This window comes from Hipposideros armiger, unplaced genomic scaffold (assembly GCF_001890085.2).
Source record: "Hipposideros armiger isolate ML-2016 unplaced genomic scaffold, ASM189008v1 scaffold_431, whole genome shotgun sequence".
In the NCBI taxonomy this organism is placed as follows: domain Eukaryota; kingdom Metazoa; phylum Chordata; class Mammalia; order Chiroptera; family Hipposideridae; genus Hipposideros; species Hipposideros armiger.
The window spans coordinates 363776-380572 of NW_017731781.1; the positions used below are offsets into that span (position 1 = coordinate 363776).

At 55.6% G+C, this 16797-nt stretch overlaps 2 protein-coding genes across 8 annotated transcripts; both read left to right on the top strand.

Annotated features, from left to right (window-relative positions):
* Nucleotides 1-1392: 1392 nt before the first annotated feature.
* Nucleotides 1393-13671, top strand: NEURL4 (neuralized E3 ubiquitin protein ligase 4). Of its 7 annotated transcripts, none has more exons than XM_019664919.1 (29): nucleotides 1393-1689; nucleotides 2623-3067; nucleotides 3283-3348; nucleotides 3502-3800; nucleotides 3968-4079; nucleotides 4169-4257; nucleotides 4787-4859; nucleotides 5012-5276; nucleotides 5527-5708; nucleotides 6000-6085; nucleotides 6207-6369; nucleotides 6475-6673; nucleotides 6765-6841; nucleotides 6946-7024; nucleotides 7393-7568; nucleotides 7656-7787; nucleotides 8246-8391; nucleotides 8488-8712; nucleotides 8811-8909; nucleotides 8996-9157; nucleotides 9360-9524; nucleotides 10090-10248; nucleotides 10588-10767; nucleotides 10908-10995; nucleotides 11088-11195; nucleotides 11343-11487; nucleotides 11632-11744; nucleotides 11824-11989; nucleotides 12987-13671. In XM_019664919.1, exons 1-29 carry the CDS (start codon nucleotides 1408-1410, stop codon nucleotides 13189-13191), a joined length of 4686 nt encoding a protein of 1561 aa, XP_019520464.1. In that variant the 5' UTR covers nucleotides 1393-1407; the 3' UTR covers nucleotides 13192-13671. The 7 variants fall into 7 exon arrangements, with proteins under 7 accessions (XP_019520464.1, XP_019520465.1, XP_019520458.1 ...); XM_019664920.1 differs by having other exon boundaries at nucleotides 7393-7562; XM_019664913.1 differs by lacking the exon at nucleotides 3283-3348 and having other exon boundaries at nucleotides 6191-6365.
* Nucleotides 13672-13879: 208 nt separating this feature from the next.
* On the top strand, nucleotides 13880-16661 carry GPS2 (G protein pathway suppressor 2). Its single transcript, XM_019664927.1, has 11 exons — nucleotides 13880-13989; nucleotides 14213-14375; nucleotides 14738-14847; nucleotides 14920-15032; nucleotides 15154-15233; nucleotides 15325-15407; nucleotides 15603-15756; nucleotides 15868-15957; nucleotides 16047-16126; nucleotides 16214-16309; nucleotides 16477-16661. The coding sequence occupies exons 2-11, from the start codon at nucleotides 14282-14284 to the stop codon at nucleotides 16558-16560; spliced, it is 984 nt and encodes a 327-aa protein (XP_019520472.1). The 5' UTR covers nucleotides 13880-13989; nucleotides 14213-14281; the 3' UTR covers nucleotides 16561-16661.
* Nucleotides 16662-16797: the final 136 nt, after the last annotated feature.

Here is a 16797-nt window from a genome sequence, read left to right on the forward strand (position 1 = left end):
GACTGTGCTCCGCAACCTCCCCAGAATGCTGGTTGGGCCCGGAACCGAGGACCGCTGCCTCCCCGGAGGGCCGGCTAGAACCAAGAATGCAAATTACAAATTCCCCCAGAGTGCCAGGGTCGCCCAGGACCGTGAGACAAGACTACTACGGAGGATAGCCTGGCGCCTTCCTCGACTCTTCCGATGCCTCCTAGCATTCCCCTTGAGGCCGCCAGCCGCCCTCAGAGATTCCTGCTTCTCCATGGCCCCACCAGGGGTCCACTCTCAGCTACCCCGTCCCGCCTCCCTGCTCACATAGCCCCGCCCCTGAGGCCCCGCCTCCACCGAGGGAGGGAGAAGCTTGGGCTGTGGCCTGGGCCCCCTCCCCCTTTGCTCCTTGGAGTCGCGGTGGGTGGAATCAAGACTATATAGGGACCTCGGGCAGGGAGCCCTTTCGGTTGCCCCTCCCTTTTTGCCCCACCCCCAAATCTTATTTCTTTGTCTTTGGGCTTTGTTCCCGCCCATCTCCCATCACTGCCCTAATTGTCCAATCACAGTCAGGGGTTCTTGTCTTGGGGCCAGAGGCCTTGTAACATGAGTTCTCCAGCCGTAGTGCGAGCATCGGATTTGGGCTGGGGGCTTAATAGCTCTGGGGGATCTTTTGGAACCATTAGCGCCATTGCTTGAAACTGCCTGCCGGGGTTTTTTTGGACTTATTTGTGGCTTTAAAATCTAAGTTTGATTGGATTGGAGTTCCAGGCGGGCTTGACTGGAAACATCCGTGAGCCTTTTCCCCCCAAAAGTCGGCCTGCTTTACCTCTCACGAGAGATGTGATACAAAGGGGAGGGATTGCGACACTGTCGCAAGACATATCCTGTCTCAATGGTGTGGAGGGCAGAGATTTTCATTTATATATATATGTATATATATATATGTATATATATATATATATATATTACCGGTTCCGGCTCACACCACGTTGAAGCGTGTAGCGTGAAGAAGACACCTCCTTCTTGCCGTAAAGCGAATACTTCAAGGTGTCGCCTCCATCGACGAGGGCGGGGTCGTAGGTGACGCTGTCGCAAAGCTGCAAGTTTTAGGTGCCAGTACCCCCCCCTCCGTCGTAAAGATGCCTGCGGCAGTCGTTTTTTCCACTGTCGCAAAAGCTCCCTGTCCAATTCTTCATCTCGGAGCCACTCCGTCACCTTGCCGTGCCGTAAAGTAAACCTTTCCGACCCCGTCGTCCTTTTCCCACCGTGGTAGTAATTAATTCCCTAGCCCGGGATGCTTCAGTGTCTAGCAGTGCCGTAAAGCATATCTGCACCCCCCCCCCAAGCCCGAGGTCCTATTCCCTCAGGGTGTCTGTGCACCGCGGTTGCCACGGTGCCGCCAAGCGCGGCTGTCGCGCGGCCCCGGCGTCAGCGGCGATGGCGGCGGGGTCGGGTGGGAGTGGGGGCTCTGGGGGAGGCCCGGGGCCGGGGCCTGGTGGGGGTGGAGGCCCTGCCGGGAGCAGCCCAGGACCGGGGTCTGGCGGGGGCCTGGGCAGCGGTGGGGAGCTACACCCGAGAACTGGGCGCTTGGTGAGCTTGTCGGCCTGTGGGCGTACAGCGCGGCGGCAGCAGCCGGGCCAGGAGTTTAACCACGGGCTGGTGTTGAGCCGGGAACCCTTGCGCGATGGACGCGTCTTCACCGTCCGCATCGACCGCAAGGTGTGGACTGGGGGCCGCGGAACCGAGATGTGGAGGGTTGTGGGAGGGGACCAGAGGGAAGACGGGGTAGGACAGCCAGGTTAGCCCACATTACCAAGAGGAAACTGACAGACTTAGGACACCAGGTGACGGGCAGGAAGGGAGTATGAAACAGAAACATTCAGTCTGAAGGGGAAGGAGACAAGGAGAGCTAGAGTTTTCTCAAGACCCAGGAGCAGGGAAGGGACACGGGCCTCACTCACTAGAACGAATAGGAAACAGAACTTCTGGAGCAATTTCTGGGAGATGGAAGATGGAGAGATGTCAGAGATGTGATGGGTGGAGAAGAGAGATAAGCAAGGAAAGAACAGACCATTGAAGGACAAACTCAGGGTTGGGTGGGAAAAATGGGTAAGAGAAGCTTCTCAGGGAGAAGGAGGGGTATGTATGTGCTTGTGTGTAATTTAGTGAAGAGACCAGATGCACAAAGATTGAATTTGCAAGGAGAGTGAATCTGAGTGGAGCCAGAGATAGGAGAGAATTAGGCCAAGGGGAAGAAAATGATATACAAGAGCAAGGAATATGGGCAGAGAGAGCTGTGGATTGGGGTGGTTGAGAAGCCACAGAGCCCAGTGAAGTTAGATGAGGCAGGGGGCTGAAGCCAGGGAATTTAGCCAGCATGTTGGGGGAAAGGATTGGTATTGTAGACACTGAGCACCCACAGTACAGTGCAGAGTTGCCGGGGAAAGCAGATCAAACAATCCCTGAGACAGAGTCCAGAAAATTACTTGTGGGACTGCATCTCTGGATTAGCGTCTCATGTCTCAAGAGAAAAAACCAGTTAAGCTGTCTGAGAGTTGGGTTGAGGGGGACGTGGTCTGTAAAATGGTTTCATAGTGGTGAGAGATCCATCCGTGACTCACTCTGACCCTGTGTCCACCACCCTTATCACAGGTCAACTCCTGGAGTGGCTCCATTGAAATTGGGGTGACGGCACTGGACCCCAGTGTGCTGGACTTCCCAAGCAGCGCCACGGGGCTGAAGGGGGGCTCATGGGTAGTGTCTGGCTGCTCCGTGCTGAGGGATGGACGTTCTGTGCTAGAGGAGTATGGTCAGGACCTGGACCAGCTTGGCGAAGGGGACCGTGTGGGCGTGGAGCGCACGGTTGCCGGGGAGCTGCGGCTCTGGGTGAATGGGCGGGATTGTGGTGTGGCTGCCACAGGCCTGCCTGCTCGAGTCTGGGCTGTTGTGGACCTTTACGGCAAGTGCACCCAGATCACTGTGCTACCCTCTGAGCCAGGCTTTAGCTCTCCTACTCCCATTCCCACACCTCCCCTCGAGCCCTCTGCTCCCTATGAAGATTCTGCGGTGGCTGAACAGGGAACCTCTGGGGATGAAGGTGAGAACACAGCTAGGGCAGTGGTGGAGAGGTGGGACAGAGGGAATGGCTGAAGGAGTGGGGGAAATGTAGTGACAAGTGGACACTGGATGTGGGCAGGGCCACTCAGACCCCTGAGTCTGTTGAGAGCAGGAGCTAGAGGAGGGGTCTCCTGGCTGTGGGCCCTGTAGCAGGGGCTGAACCCTTATTCCCCTCCCATCCTGCCTGGTCCCCAGTCTTCATGGTGTCCCCAGTGCAGGCCCAGCCGGAGACGTTTCCTAACAGCCTTGAGTCGCATAATGGTGAGGGCTTCGGGGAGGCTTTGGGAAATGGAGCTGGAAGTAAGGTGGACAGGGAGGGACCTCAGGGGGAGGGGTAGGGAGAGAGGTGCAAGCCTGAGGGTTTGAGGGTATAGAGCCTCATTTCAGCTTCCTTTCTTTGTCCTGCTGCTATAGACTTTGCCAGCATGGAGCTATCTGAGGTGGTGAGCAACGCCATCCTATCTGCCTACAATGGGGGCCTCCTAAATGTGAACCTGAGCTCCCCACCGGCAGGGGAAGGGCTGGGGTCTAGCTGTGCTGCCACCTCGCCCGTCCTCACTTCCAACGATGCCCTGCTCTTTCACGAGAAGTGTGGAACCCTCATCAAACTTAGCAACAATAATAAGACGGCCGAGCGTCGCCGGCCCCTGGATGAATTCAACAATGGGGTTGTCATGACCAATCGCCCGCTCCGGGACAATGAAATGTTTGAGGTGTGCAAGATCCTGGGGTCTGGCTGGCACTTCACCCTCTGGGAGCTAAAGATGGGGCTTGATCCTTGATGTTGGAAGGGTAGAAACTGGGGAATAGCCAAGGGCTAAGGGTTCTTTCTCTGCACTTACATTCCCTGCCTCTCTCTTCTGCTAATATTCCACTGAAGATCCGCATCGACAAACTCGTAGATAAGTGGTCAGGCTCCATTGAGATTGGTGTCACCACCCACAACCCCAACAATTTGGAATATCCAGCCACCATGACCAACCTGCAGTCAGGTACCAGCCACTGGTATGGTGGGGGCAAAGACTTGGGGATGCTGAGTTCAAGAAAACATACCCTAACCAGGGTGTGTGCTTTCCCCTAGGCACCATCATGATGAGCGGCTGTGGGATTCTGACCAATGGCAAGGGCACCCGCCGGGAGTACTGTGAATTCAGTCTGGATGAGCTGCAGGTAAGGGTGGGGCACAGCCTGGGCCGCTCTCCAGGGGAGTCCCGGTATGCTGCATCCTTGCCTGGGCACTGCAGTCTCCTCTGTGACCTAGAGCAAGGCCGTTTATCTTTTGTCTGAAGATTCCTTCTGAGAAGGCAGGGTTTCCCAACAGTTAGGCACTCAGATTTTAGAGTCGGATGGGTTCAATTCCCCTTACTGTTTTGGCCATTTGTGGTAGTGACCTGAGGCAAGAAGATATCCCTTTTGGTAATTTTTTCTTTTCAGAGAGCATCTAAAATGAGCTTGTTAGGAGTGTTTTGTAGATTGTTGTGAGGGTTAAACAAGCTGATGGTTATAAGATGACTTAACTCAGTGCCTGACATTCATTGAGCATTCATGGTGGTCTGAGACTCATGAGAACTTTTTGGAGCAGTTCCCCTGTGACATGTGGTGGGAAGGCTCCAGGACTGCTCTGTTCTCACAGTCTCCACAGCTGTCTGGAGCCTGATTGTGGATGGATTCCAGACTGTTATTTTTCTGTTTTGAATAGGAGGGTGACCACATTGGTCTCACGAGGAAGTCCAACTCTGCCCTCCACTTCTTCATTAATGGCATTGATCAGGGTAAGGGGACGCTCAGAGAGAGCTGGTGGGCCAGGGCTTTCAATGAGGGTGGTCTGAACCTCATCCTTCTGCCTCTTTGATACTCAGTCTTCCTATACTTGATTCTTCTCCCCTCACCCCCAACCCCATTCCTGTGCCCTCTACCTCCATAGGTGTGGCTACCCCATTGACACCCCCAGTGGTTTATGGTGTGGTGGACTTGTATGGGATGGCAGTGAAGGTGACCATCGTCCACAATAACAACCACAGTGACCGTCTACGCCGGAACAATGCTATCCTGCGGGCACTGTCCCCTGAGGGTGCTCTCCGCCGTGCAGTTCCTGCTACCCAGGCAGAACCTGAGCGCCTGCTCTTCCACCCCAACTGTGGGCAGAAGGCAGCCATCACCCACGAGGGACGCACTGCCCTGAGGCCCCAGTATGGCCCATGGGGTGGGGAGAAGCCTGCAGAAGGGGCTCTAATGGAATTGGGGGAAGGGGTGGGGAAGTGGGAGGTAGAGGGTGTCTGGTCTGGAGCATCCTGGCCAGAAAAGGGGGGAGTCTTCTGGAGTGTGAAGTTTATCTGGTTAACTGGGGGCAGTGGGTGTCAGGCAGGCATTGCTGGGCTAAGTTCTGGCACTCTCAGAGATCTTGTTAGGGGTCTGAGTCCCCACTTGCTGTGCCCCCAGTGCCACTGATGACTTCAATCATGGCGTGGTGCTGAGCAGCAGAGCCCTACGGGATGGAGAGGTGTTCCAGGTGCGCATCGACAAGATGGTGGACAAATGGGCTGGCTCCATTGAGATTGGTGTCACCACCCACAACCCTGCCTACCTCCAGTTGCCCTCCACCATGACCAACTTGCGCTCTGGTGAGCTCCTAAGAAGGGCAGGGCCAGGATAGCATCCTAGGGAGGAAGCTGTCCCCACAACCCTGACACTTGTTCTCCAGCCTCTTTTTTACTTGTCACACTTGTGATGACTGATTCACTTGCTGAGGAGTGCCACATGGACAGGGCCTCTGGCTGGCTTGGAAGAAAGCCAACTGTCAGAGAAAAGGCATGCTGGGCTAATGGTTTTGGAGACGAATGTGAGGACTGCTATATAAAGGAGAGGAGTCCTGGCTTCCCCCTCATGTCCTCTGCCACTCCTTGTCCCCCTAGGGACCTGGATGATGACCGGGAATGGGGTGATGCACAATGGGACAACCATCTTGGACGAATATGGGCACAACCTGGACCGCCTCAAGGTGGGAGAGTAGGTGTGCTGCCAGGTCTCAGCAGTGGGGAGTAGGCAAGGTGGGGCTGCTGTAGGACCAGCCCAGGCAGGGACTCTGCCTGACTCCTCACTCCAGCCCCCCTTCTTCCAAGGCAGGGGACACGGTGGGCGTGGTGCGGCGGGAGGATGGGACTCTCCACTTCTTTGTCAATGGGATGACTCAGGGCCCTGCTGCCTGGAATGTGCCTCCGGGTGTCTATGCTGTTGTGGATCTCTACGGCCAGGCGGCCCAGGCAACCATTGTGGACGACGTGGGTGAGGGCCCAGCTGGGCTGGGGCAGGAGGGTGGGGTGGCCTCACGGGGCCTCAGGGGGCCTCAGAGACAACTGTAGGCCTAATAGGTGATGTCCCCTCTTGCAGAGGTGCCCCCAGTCCCCGAGCCACTCCCTGAGGGCAACAACCAGGTGTCTCCAAGTTCCCCATCATCAGGGGCTGGGGGCTCCGACCTGCGTTTCCACCAGCTGCATGGCAGTAATGCAGTCATCACTAACGGAGGTCGCACTGCACTTCGCCACAACTGCCGCAGCGAGTTCAATGATGCCATTGTCATTTCCAACCGGTCAGTGTCTGGACTTGTGCAACCCCACTTTCTTACTGCCCAGCCTCAGCCACCCAATTAGGGCCTGTCTGACCACCGCTCTCTCTGGCAGGGCCTTGCGGGATGGAGAGCTGTTTGAAATTGTCATTCAGAAAATGGTGGACCGCTGGTCAGGCTCCATTGAGGCTGGTGAGGGGCACCTGTGTGTGCACATGCACACACGCTTGCTGAGGGAGGTGCTGGCTGCGTATAGCTGGGGGGCTCGACTCTGACCTACCCCTGTCTTCTCCCAGGAGTGACGGCTATTCGGCCGGAGGACCTTGAATTCCCGAACACTATGACAGACATCGACTATGATACTTGGATGCTGAGGTTGGCCTGCTTGCTTTGGGGACCAGCTGGGCAGGGCTGAGTGGAGCTGGCTGGGATGAGGGAAGCAGGGTGTGGGATCTGTGGTGGCCACGGACAATGACAAACCTACGGGATCTGGCTGACTCTTCTCTTTAATTCTGGGAATACCCCCTTCCACAGGGCTGAACCCTCCTTCCTCTCAGGGTTGTTACTGCTCTTCCCTGGCAGATATTCCAGGAACATAGGACACAGGATTGGGTCTCAGATCTAGACCCCAGATCGAGATCCCAGTCCAAGGCATTGAAAGGTTCTGACAGGCAGAGACTGAGCAGGGACCTGTGTGGGAAGGAAGCTGGGAGGCTGACCTGCCCCTATTGCCTTCCCCCCAGTGGCACAGCCATCATGCAAGATGGTAACACGATGCGCAACAACTACGGGTGTGACCTTGATGCTCTGGGCACAGGTGCACGCATCGGTATGATGCGAACTGCTAAGGGTGATCTGCACTACTTCATCAATGGCCAGGACCAAGGCGCTGCGTGCTCAGGCTTGCCTCCGGGTAAAGGTGACTACTGTGTGGCTTTTGATCTGCCACTCTTAGCCCAGCCCACCCTGGGCTATCAAATTCCTGACTTCTTCCTTTCCTACCCAGAGGTGTATGCAGTAGTGGATCTCTATGGCCAGTGTGTCCAAGTGTCCATCACCAATGCCACCGGCCCCATGGACAACAGCCTGGCGACCAGCAACACCGCCACTGAGAAGTCATTCCCCCTGCACTCCCCAGGTTCTGCCAGCAGGGAGGGAGTGCATGCTCTGCTTGCCTGCTGTGGGCCTGGGGAATACAGCTTCCAGTCACTCTGGTTGCAGCAGCTACAGGCAAAAGGGAGGGAACAACCCATGGTGGGAAGCAGCCAAGAAGAGGGCAGGAGGCTATGCTTGGTACACAGGGCCTGGACATTTCCCTGCCATCAAGGGTCCAGGACACCATAAGCTGGGCATACCAGGTTTGGGGATGAGTCTTGCTGTGGTGAAAAGAGGTGTCAGAGGTCTTGAAGGAGTAATGGCAGATGGGACCTTTATGTTAACACATTGTGAACCGGTGACACAGATTTGCATCTATACATTTAAATGCCCCGTCCTCAACGTGTTAACTTTCTGCTTCACCTGAAAGCTTTGCTTTATATCCTATCTGAAGCTTGCTGCCCCAACCCTACCCCTATCTCTGATGCCATCTTTCCACAGTGGCTGGAGTGGCTCACCGATTCCATAGTACTTGTGGCAAGAACGTCACTCTGGAGGAAGATGGCACAAGGGCAGTGCGTGCAGCTGGTTATGCTCATGGCCTTGTCTTCAGCACCAAGGAGCTGAAGACTGAGGAAGTCTTTGAGGTAGGCTGTGGAGATGTAACAAAGGAGGCTGCCAGGGACTGCCTCTTACCCTCCCGCCCCCAGCTGGTGCCAGCTAATATTTTCTCTCTCACACAGGTGAAAGTAGAAGAGTTGGATGAGAAATGGGCAGGCTCCCTCCGGCTAGGGCTGACCACACTAGTGCCAGGGGAGATGGGGCCTGGAGCAGTCAGTAGCCCTGGGCTGCCTCCCTCCCTGCCAGAGCTTCGGACTAAGACCACCTGGATGGTGTCCAGCTGTGAAGTGAGGCGTGACGGGCAGCTCCAGAGGATGAACTACGGCCGGAACCTAGAGAGGCTAGGGGTGAAGCAGCTGGATCCAGGGATAAGTGATGGGGCTGGGAGGGGGGGTGGCAGGGAGAGGTGGGCTGAGCATCTTTCCTTGTCTCACCTTGGTTCTAGGTGGGGAGCCGTGTGGGCATTCGGCGGGGGACAGATGACACAATGCACATCCTGGTAGATGGAGAGGATATGGGGCCTGCAGCCACTGGCATTGCCAAGGTAGACCCAAGACTTGCCTTGGGTTCTGGGAGTGGGGTTGAGGTCTTCCACTCATCTCCTACTTCCTTGGTCTTCTGTGCCCCTAGAATGTGTGGGCTGTGTTGGATCTATACGGGCCAGTTCGGAGTGTGTCTATTGTTAGCTCCACGAAGCTGGAGGAGCCAGAAGGCACCCAGCCTCCATCCCCCAGCTCAGACACTGGAAGTGAGGGCGAAGAGGACGACGAGGGCGAGGAGCATGGCCTGGGAGTAAGAGGCTGCAGCAGGGCCCTCTGGGCACATGGATGAGTGGTTGGTGGGTCATTGGCCACCAGGTCATCTTGGGGTTCTCTGATTCTGTCTTGGATGGGCAGAGGCTTATGTGCAAGCTCTGTGTGAGCTTGCCACTTCATTGGAATGGCTTGGGCCTCACATGGGCAAACGCAGCAGCTCAGTCTCTCCTCCATACCAGGGCCAAGATCAAGTGGCCATTATACCTACAGCCCTCGAGTTCCTGGAAAACCATGGCAAGAATATCCTCTTGTCCAATGGGAACCGTACAGCTACACGGGTGGCCAGCTACAATCAAGGCATTGTCGTCATCAGCCAGCCCCTAGTGCCCCAGCTGCTGGTCCAGGTGGGCCTTACCTCCTTATCCCCAGCAACTCGCTCAGGTGACCCAGGGCCAGTCCTCTTGGAGCAAGGCTTTTCGAGGTTGAGGACATAGTGGAAAGCAAGCCCCTTGGATGAGTTTCCTGGGCTTTTGTTCATACTTTGTGGTGGAAGTTGCTCGTTGGTAACCAGTAAGCACCCACCTGGTGACTGTAGTGAGGGAAACAGTAAGGGAGGGCTGGGGGAGTCCAGGGGAGACACCAGATCCTATATTGTGGGAGCAGGGAGGGCTTTCCAGAGGAGGGGCCTTTCTGCTGCAAACAAAAAGATGTTAGTGTTCGCCAGGGGAAGGAAGTTGCTAGGGACAAGAATACTTACAGAGTCAACAGCAAAACCAAGGCTGAAAGAGGGAAGAAAACAACTGAATTTGCAGTTTCCAGACTTTCAAGCATCAGAAGGGGCAGCATCCCAGGCCACACTCTGGGAGGTGTCATCTTCCCTCCCTGGCTTGGGTGAGGAAAATGGGTCTGCTGGGTGGGTGGCCTATTCCCAAGAGGCCATGAGTGGGGAGTAGTTGCCTTCTTCTCCAGGTACGGATAGATTTCCTGAACCGGCAGTGGACATCTTCCCTTGTCCTGGGAGTCATCACCTGCCCACCTGAGAGGCTCAACTTCCCTGCTTCTGCCTGTGCCCTCAAACGGGCAGCCTGGCTGCTGCGGGGCCATGGGGTCTTCCACAATGGCCTCAAGGTGGGTAGGGAGCAGAGAGAAGGGAGGGGCCCTGAGCCCTAGAGATAGAATCACAGGTATAAAAGGGCACTGTAGTGGGTAGACACAGAAGGCTGTGAATGTCATTACCTGGACAGTCTTAGGCTTGCTGCCTCCTTTCTCCCTGCCATTGAGAATGTTGCAGTGGTAGGAAAGAGTAGGTGAAGTCTAGGTCATTGAAGCAGTGGGTAGAGCCCAGGCAATGGACAAGTATGAAAGCAAAGTCCAGGGACTGGCAACCTGAAGCAGAGTGAAGGGCGGGTGGTGGCTGCTTCTGGTGGGAGTCCGATCTCTGGGAAGACAGTAGGTCTTTTCTTCTAGATCTGTGAGAAGTTTGGGCCAAATCTGGACACATGTCCTGAAGGCACCATCCTGGGACTGCGGATAGACAGCTCCGGGGGGCTGCATCTACATGTCAATGGAATGGACCAGGGGGTGGCTGTGCCAGACGTCCCCCAACCCTGCCATGCACTTGTGGACCTCTATGGGCAGTGTGAGCAGGTTAGTGGCAATGGAGGCAGGGAGGAGGGAATGCCTGGGAGATAGCTATCCAAGTAAAGGGGAAGTCTGTGTTCCAAGGAGGGAATCAGCAGGCCTTGGAGGCTGGTCACACTCTAGCTGACCATCCCTCTTTTCTGCAGGTGACAATTGTGAACCCTGAACCAGGGGCTGCCAGTGGGAAGAGTGCTGGAACCCAAGGGGACATGGAGAAAGCTGACATGGTGGATGGTGAGCCAGCCCAGAGGGACCAGGATCCTACCCCACCCCACCCCATATTCTAGCCCCATCTCCGGTCACCTGTGCTCCCTCTGCTCCTTCAGGGATCAAGGAGAGTGTGTGTTGGGGTCCACTGCCTGCTGCCAGCCCTCTCAAGAGTTGCGAGTACCATGCTCTTTGCTCCCGTTTCCAAGAACTGCTGCTGCTTCCTGGTGAGTTCCCAGCCCCCCTAGAACCTGCTCATTCCCTGGACCAGTGCAGGGCCATTCCCATTTTTCTGGAGACCAGTTGGAAGAAGGCTGTGTGGTTGTGACCCAGGATGGGAGCCACAGCACCAAGTACCACTCATTCTTCCACAGAGGATTATTTCATGCCTCTACCGAAGCGTAGCTTATGCTACTGTGAGTCTTGCCGGAAGCTGCGAGGGGATGAGGCCCACAGGCGCCGTGGGGAGCCCCCCCGGGAATACGCCTTGCCCTTTGGCTGGTGCAGGTTCAACCTCAGGTACAGATGGGACAGGGTCATGTGTGTCTCCCTTACTGTTCTTGAGAAAGGAGGGTCCCAAGAGGGTGCATGGAAGAAGTGACAACTTTTATCTAGGGGATGACCTTGGGGAACCAGTGACCTTTGTCCTATCTGCTCACCTAGGGTGAATCCCCGTCTGGAGGCTGGGACACTAACCAAGAAGTGGCACATGGCGTATCATGGGAGCAACATTGCAGCGGTCCGGAGGGTGCTAGACCGAGGAGAGCTGCGAGCAGGTACCGTAGCTCCAGCAGATCAAGGCAGGCTGGGCCTGTGGGCTGCAGCAGGGCTACCCTGACCCAGCTCTCCTCACAGGCACTGCCTCCATCCTGAGCTGCCGGCCCCTGAAGGGAGACCTTGGGGGAGGGTTTGAGGAGCCTGGTGAAAACTGCGTACCTTCTCGGGAGGAACAGCCCCCTCCAGTGCTGCTTTCTCCCTCCCTCCAATATGCTGGGGCTGAGACCCTGGCATCCAAAGTGCAGTGAGTACATGGGACGGGGCCCCAGGGCCAGTTGGGTCTCCATGATTTGCCTTCCCTTTTCCCGCCTGGTTTTGCTAATTCCTGTTTCCACCCCAGCCCTTTTCTCACACATTTGTTGAATAAATGCCACTTCTTTCATGCTATCTCAGTGACCAAAAAAGGGAAACTTGCTCTTGTAGAACTTATATTTTCTCTCTAGAATGTTTATGCATAAAAAATATTTAGCTTTTTTTTTTTTTTAATTGGGGAGGATGGGAATAGCGCTGGGGAATTGGGGAAGGGGAACAGACAAGTTGCTGTCGTTTTGTTCTTCAGTCTAGTTGTGGAGGACGTTGCTTTACTGGCCCAAGTTGGCACCATCATTGCGCTCTTCCCAGGCGAGGCAGATCAGTCGCCGGCTTCCGGGCCGCTCACTGCGGCTGCTGGCCGCTCACGCTGGCTGCTGGCTACACATGGTAGCCCATGGCAACCCACTGCCACAGGGGCTGCAGCCTACGCTGTCGCCGGCGACTCACGGCAGCCCAACTCCAGGTTGAGCTGTTGTTCAGCATCTTAGCTGTGGAGGGCAGTGTCACTGGCCCTCATGTGGCATCCGAACCGGGGCCCTCTGGTGTCCCAAGCCAGTTCTTAACCATCGCGCCACTCGGCCGGTCCATATTTAGCATTTTTAAAGGCGACAAGTAATACTGTGGAAACAGAAAAAGTGGAGTGGGGGAAAATAGATAAAATGTGCGGTTGGAGTGGGTGTATTAAATAGGGTAGTCAGGATAGACATCATTAAGTTGAGATTTGAGCAAAGGCTGGAGGAGATGAGGGATTTAGCTGAGGAGGCATTGGTAGGAAAACCATTTAGAATAGAAGAGCTAGAGCCAACTCCCTATAAGATGGGAATGATTCCCAGGAAGAGTGAAGCTAGTGCAGTGGACGTAGTTAGCAAGGGGAAGATGTGACAGGGGCCAGAAGTCTCACTACCCTATTTCTGCTTCTTGCCTGACAGATTCCGGGACCCCAAATCCCAGCGGACACACCAGGCCCAGGTGGCATTCCAGGTGTGTGTGCGCCCTGGCTCCTACACCCCTGGCCCTCCTTCTGCTGCCCTCAGAGAACCTCCTGACCCTCACTTCAGCCCAGCCGAACTTGAATGGGTAACCAAGGAGAAGGGGGCCACACTCCTCTATGCCCTGCTGGTACGGGTGGAATGAAGAGTGAGACCTCACTACTACAAGCACAGTTAGGCCTTGGGCCCATGGACTCTTGAGTGATGACTGCCTCCACCTCATTCCAGTGACCCACGGCATGCACGGTGCTCAGTTTGGCAGATGCACAAGATGTAGGCAGGCTCTCAGATTTAGATGGGAAGTGGAGCACATCTCCATATCCAGGGTCCTTGAACGCTTTCTCTGAGGTGAGGGAGCTTGTGGGGAGCCCAGCTCCAGGCCCTGGGTAACCCCTCCTCATGCACTGATTTGGGGAACACGACTCCCTATGACCTCCTCCCCTGTATCACTTAATTTATTTCCGTTTTTGTTCCTCATTACTGTGAATCCCAGAGGAGTCTCCCTGTGCCCCCCATGAAGCTGCTTTTTCCGGGAGCCACCGGGCGGGAGCGGGGAAGGTGGGGCCCTCTGTACAGTTGTTATGACTCTGATTTCTAAGGAGCCAATAAACACGGTCTCAGAGCACCTGCCTCGTCCGTCTCTCACGCGCCCCTCGGGGATCCCCGGCCGGCCCAGTTAGAGACCCGCCGGGGAACCAGAGCTGTCTCCGAGCGTCTCACGGTTGGCGACCGGCCGGGAGCAGCGCCGTGGGGTGGACGGCACGGGGCCGGCATAGCGGAGGGCTCTGGACGCCACAGGCACCCGTCGCCCTCACTTCCGCCTTTTCCTCCCCGCCCAACCCGCGAGGTCTGCTCTGACCCCGGAAGGATTAACTCCAGTTGCCGGATGTGACGCAGCGGCCAAAGTGCGCAGTAGGCCGCGGAGAAAGCGTAGAGAAGGCGGGTAGGAAGGGGCCCACGCCAGTGTTGGCGCGGGGTGGGGGTGCGGGAGTGTCGAGACTTGAGACCCCTGCCCCGCCCGCGCGCGCGTACGCGCCGAAGCCGAGGCGGGTGAACGGGTCGGGCCGGGCCTAGCGGCAGGCTCCGGACACGTGATCGGGGCGGCGGGCGGGTTTCCGCCTTCGCGGACCGGGCGCGAGCCATCCTGAGCGCCCGCCTTCTCACAGGCCCGGTCCGAGGTCTAGTAGTCTGCAACAGAGCCCCGCACGCACGGTCCGAGCGTCTCTGGCGGCACCATGCCTGCGCTCCTGGAGCGCCCCAAGCTTTCCAACGCCATGGCCAGGGCGTTGCACCGGCACATCATGATGGAGCGGGAGCGCAAGCGGCAAGGTGAGCTGGGGCCAAAGCCGGAGGACACTTGCCCAGGGCTGTACCGCTGTCCCAGGGCTGACCTCCACCCCCAGGCAGAGCAGTGCTCCCGCGGCCGAAGCTAAAGGAGGAGTGGAACAGCCCTGTTGTGGGAGTTTAAATCTCCAGGTCTAAACTGTAAAACCCTTAAGCTGGGAAGGACCTTGGAGAGCACCTAGTGAAACTTTTTCTCTCTCTGCCCTATTGCAGTGATGGGAGGCCTGTCCTCTCAAGAACAGCATAAAGGCACTGGGATAACCAATTTTTGCAGGTCTTCAATCCCTAACATTCTAATTATTTTAACCACCCTGCCACTTTTCCATTTTGCCTAACTCTTTCTCCAGAGGAAGAAGAGGTGGACAAGATGATGGAACAGAAGATGAAAGAAGAGCAGGAGAGAAGGAAGAAAAAGGAGATGGAAGAGAGAATGTCACTAGAGGAGACCAAAGAACAAGTATGTAGCCCCTTGATCTACCAGCTTTCTTTCTTTGGCTCTCCTGCCTTCATCTCTCCTCTCCTTTCTCAGATCCTGAAGTTGCAAGAGAAGCTTTTGGCCCTACAGGAAGAGAAGCACCAGCTTTTCCTGCAGCTCAAGAAAGTTTTACATGAGGAAGAGAAACGGAGGCGAAAGGAGCAGAGGTGGGATTGGAGAGCTAAAATTAAAATTGGGGGCAAAGCATAACAGATCACATAAGATCAGTGTTTAATGGCAAGAGGGAGCACTTGTCCTTGATGTTGACCTGTCTTCCTTTCACTCCAGTGACCTGACCACTCTGACATCAGCTGCATACCCACAGGGCCTGACTGTTCACACAGGAACTCATCTCCTCAGTATGCAGGGTGAGGATTAAAGAAACCACTTGTCAGAATGGGCCCTCTTAGGGTTTGTAGATTCCCATTTCAGCATCATGAAGCCCCTCTCCCTCTCTAGGGAGCCCTGGAGGACACACTCGCCCAGGTACCCTCATGGCAGCTGACAGAGCGAAACAGATGTTCGGACCCCAAGTGCTTACAGTAAGTAGGATTGGGTGTCTAGCCCATTTTTGCCCCTACTACTTCCACCCAGATGCAGACATCCTTAATAAACCAATATTCAAGTCATGAGTGTACCATACATTTAACTGTATAGGGAAAAATGGGGCATACACAAATCAAAATTGCTACTTTCAAGGAATTTACAGATAGTGAGGTGTCATCCTCCCTCCTTAGACCCGGCATTATGTGGGCTCAGCAGCTGCTTTCGCAGGGACCCCAGAGCATGGGCAGTTCCAAGGCAGCCCAGGTGGTGCCTATGGGACTGCTCAGCCCCCACCTCACTATGGACCCACTCAACCCGCCTATAGTCCTAGTCAGCAGCTCAGAGGTGAGTGGTGAAAAGGGGGGTGGGGGTTTTCCTCAAGGCCCAGAGGGAGGAGTATTTCTTCTAAACAGACTAAAAGGAGGTTCTAATGGCTGTGCCTCCTACCTTTCTCAGCACCTTCAGCGTTTCCTGCAGTACAGTACCTGTCTCAGCCACAGCCACAGCCCTATGCAGTGCACAGCCACTTTCAGCCCACTCAGACAGGTGACTACACCCCATGCAGGGGACCTAGTTCCATGGGTCCTCCCTTCCCCGTTCTCTACTCATTTCACACATCCTCCTTCCCCTTTTAGGGTTCCTTCAGCCTGGCAGTGCTCTGTCCTTGCAAAAGCAAATGGAACATGCTAACCAGCAAACTGGCTTCTCTGACTCAGTGAGTGTGGAGCCTTGGGAGGTCAGGGGAAGGGCTATGCTAAGGGGAGCCCCAGGCTGCCTCAGGTCCTGACTCTGTTCTCTGCAGTCCTCCCTGCGCCCCATGCATCCCCAAGCTCTGCATCCAGCTCCTGGACTCCTTGCCTCTCCACAGCTCCCCGTGCAGATGCAACCAGCAGGAAAGGTAAGGATGGTAATCATACCTGTCCCAATCCTTACACTATGGGAGAAAACAGAATTGGGTAGGACAGTTGGTCCAGTCCTGTCTTTCTCCCTTCTTCCTTTGGGATGGTTTTAAGGGTGTTGGGAGAGTATGCATATTGACAAAGCCCTCCTTCCATTCACCATCAGTCAAGCTTTGCAGCTACCAGCCAACCAGGCCCTCGGCTCCCTTTCATCCAGCACAGCCAGAACACACGATTCTACCACAAGTGACCATCAAATTTTATCATCAGCCTCATCCCCAACCCTCCACCCTAGGCAAGGGTCCCAAGTGTGCTGTAGTCCCAGGTCAATAAAATCTACCTGCCATTGCCTTTGGCTTCTATTTGTGTTGCCTCCCTCCTGGACTAGGTAGGCCAGGACTGCTTGGAGGGTGGGGGGTGGCTAGCAAGTCCACTGCAACTTATTGACACCAATCTATAATCTATTTCTGGTTTCCAAATTTACCTT

Coding starts and splice junctions, on each gene's coding strand:
- NEURL4 (XM_019664919.1), top strand. CDS start 1,408: ATGGCGGCGGGGTCGGGTGGGAGTGGGGGCTCTGGGGGAGGCCCGGGG. Junction 3,349..3,501: donor CAGCCTTGAGTCGCATAATG/GTGAGGGCTTCG, acceptor CTGCTGCTATAG/ACTTTGCCAGCATGGAGCTA. Junction 7,025..7,392: donor TATGATACTTGGATGCTGAG/GTTGGCCTGCTT, acceptor CCTTCCCCCCAG/TGGCACAGCCATCATGCAAG.
- GPS2 (XM_019664927.1), top strand. CDS start 14,282: ATGCCTGCGCTCCTGGAGCGCCCCAAGCTTTCCAACGCCATGGCCAGG. Junction 14,848..14,919: donor TAGAGGAGACCAAAGAACAA/GTATGTAGCCCC, acceptor CTCCTTTCTCAG/ATCCTGAAGTTGCAAGAGAA. Junction 15,757..15,867: donor TCCTAGTCAGCAGCTCAGAG/GTGAGTGGTGAA, acceptor TACCTTTCTCAG/CACCTTCAGCGTTTCCTGCA.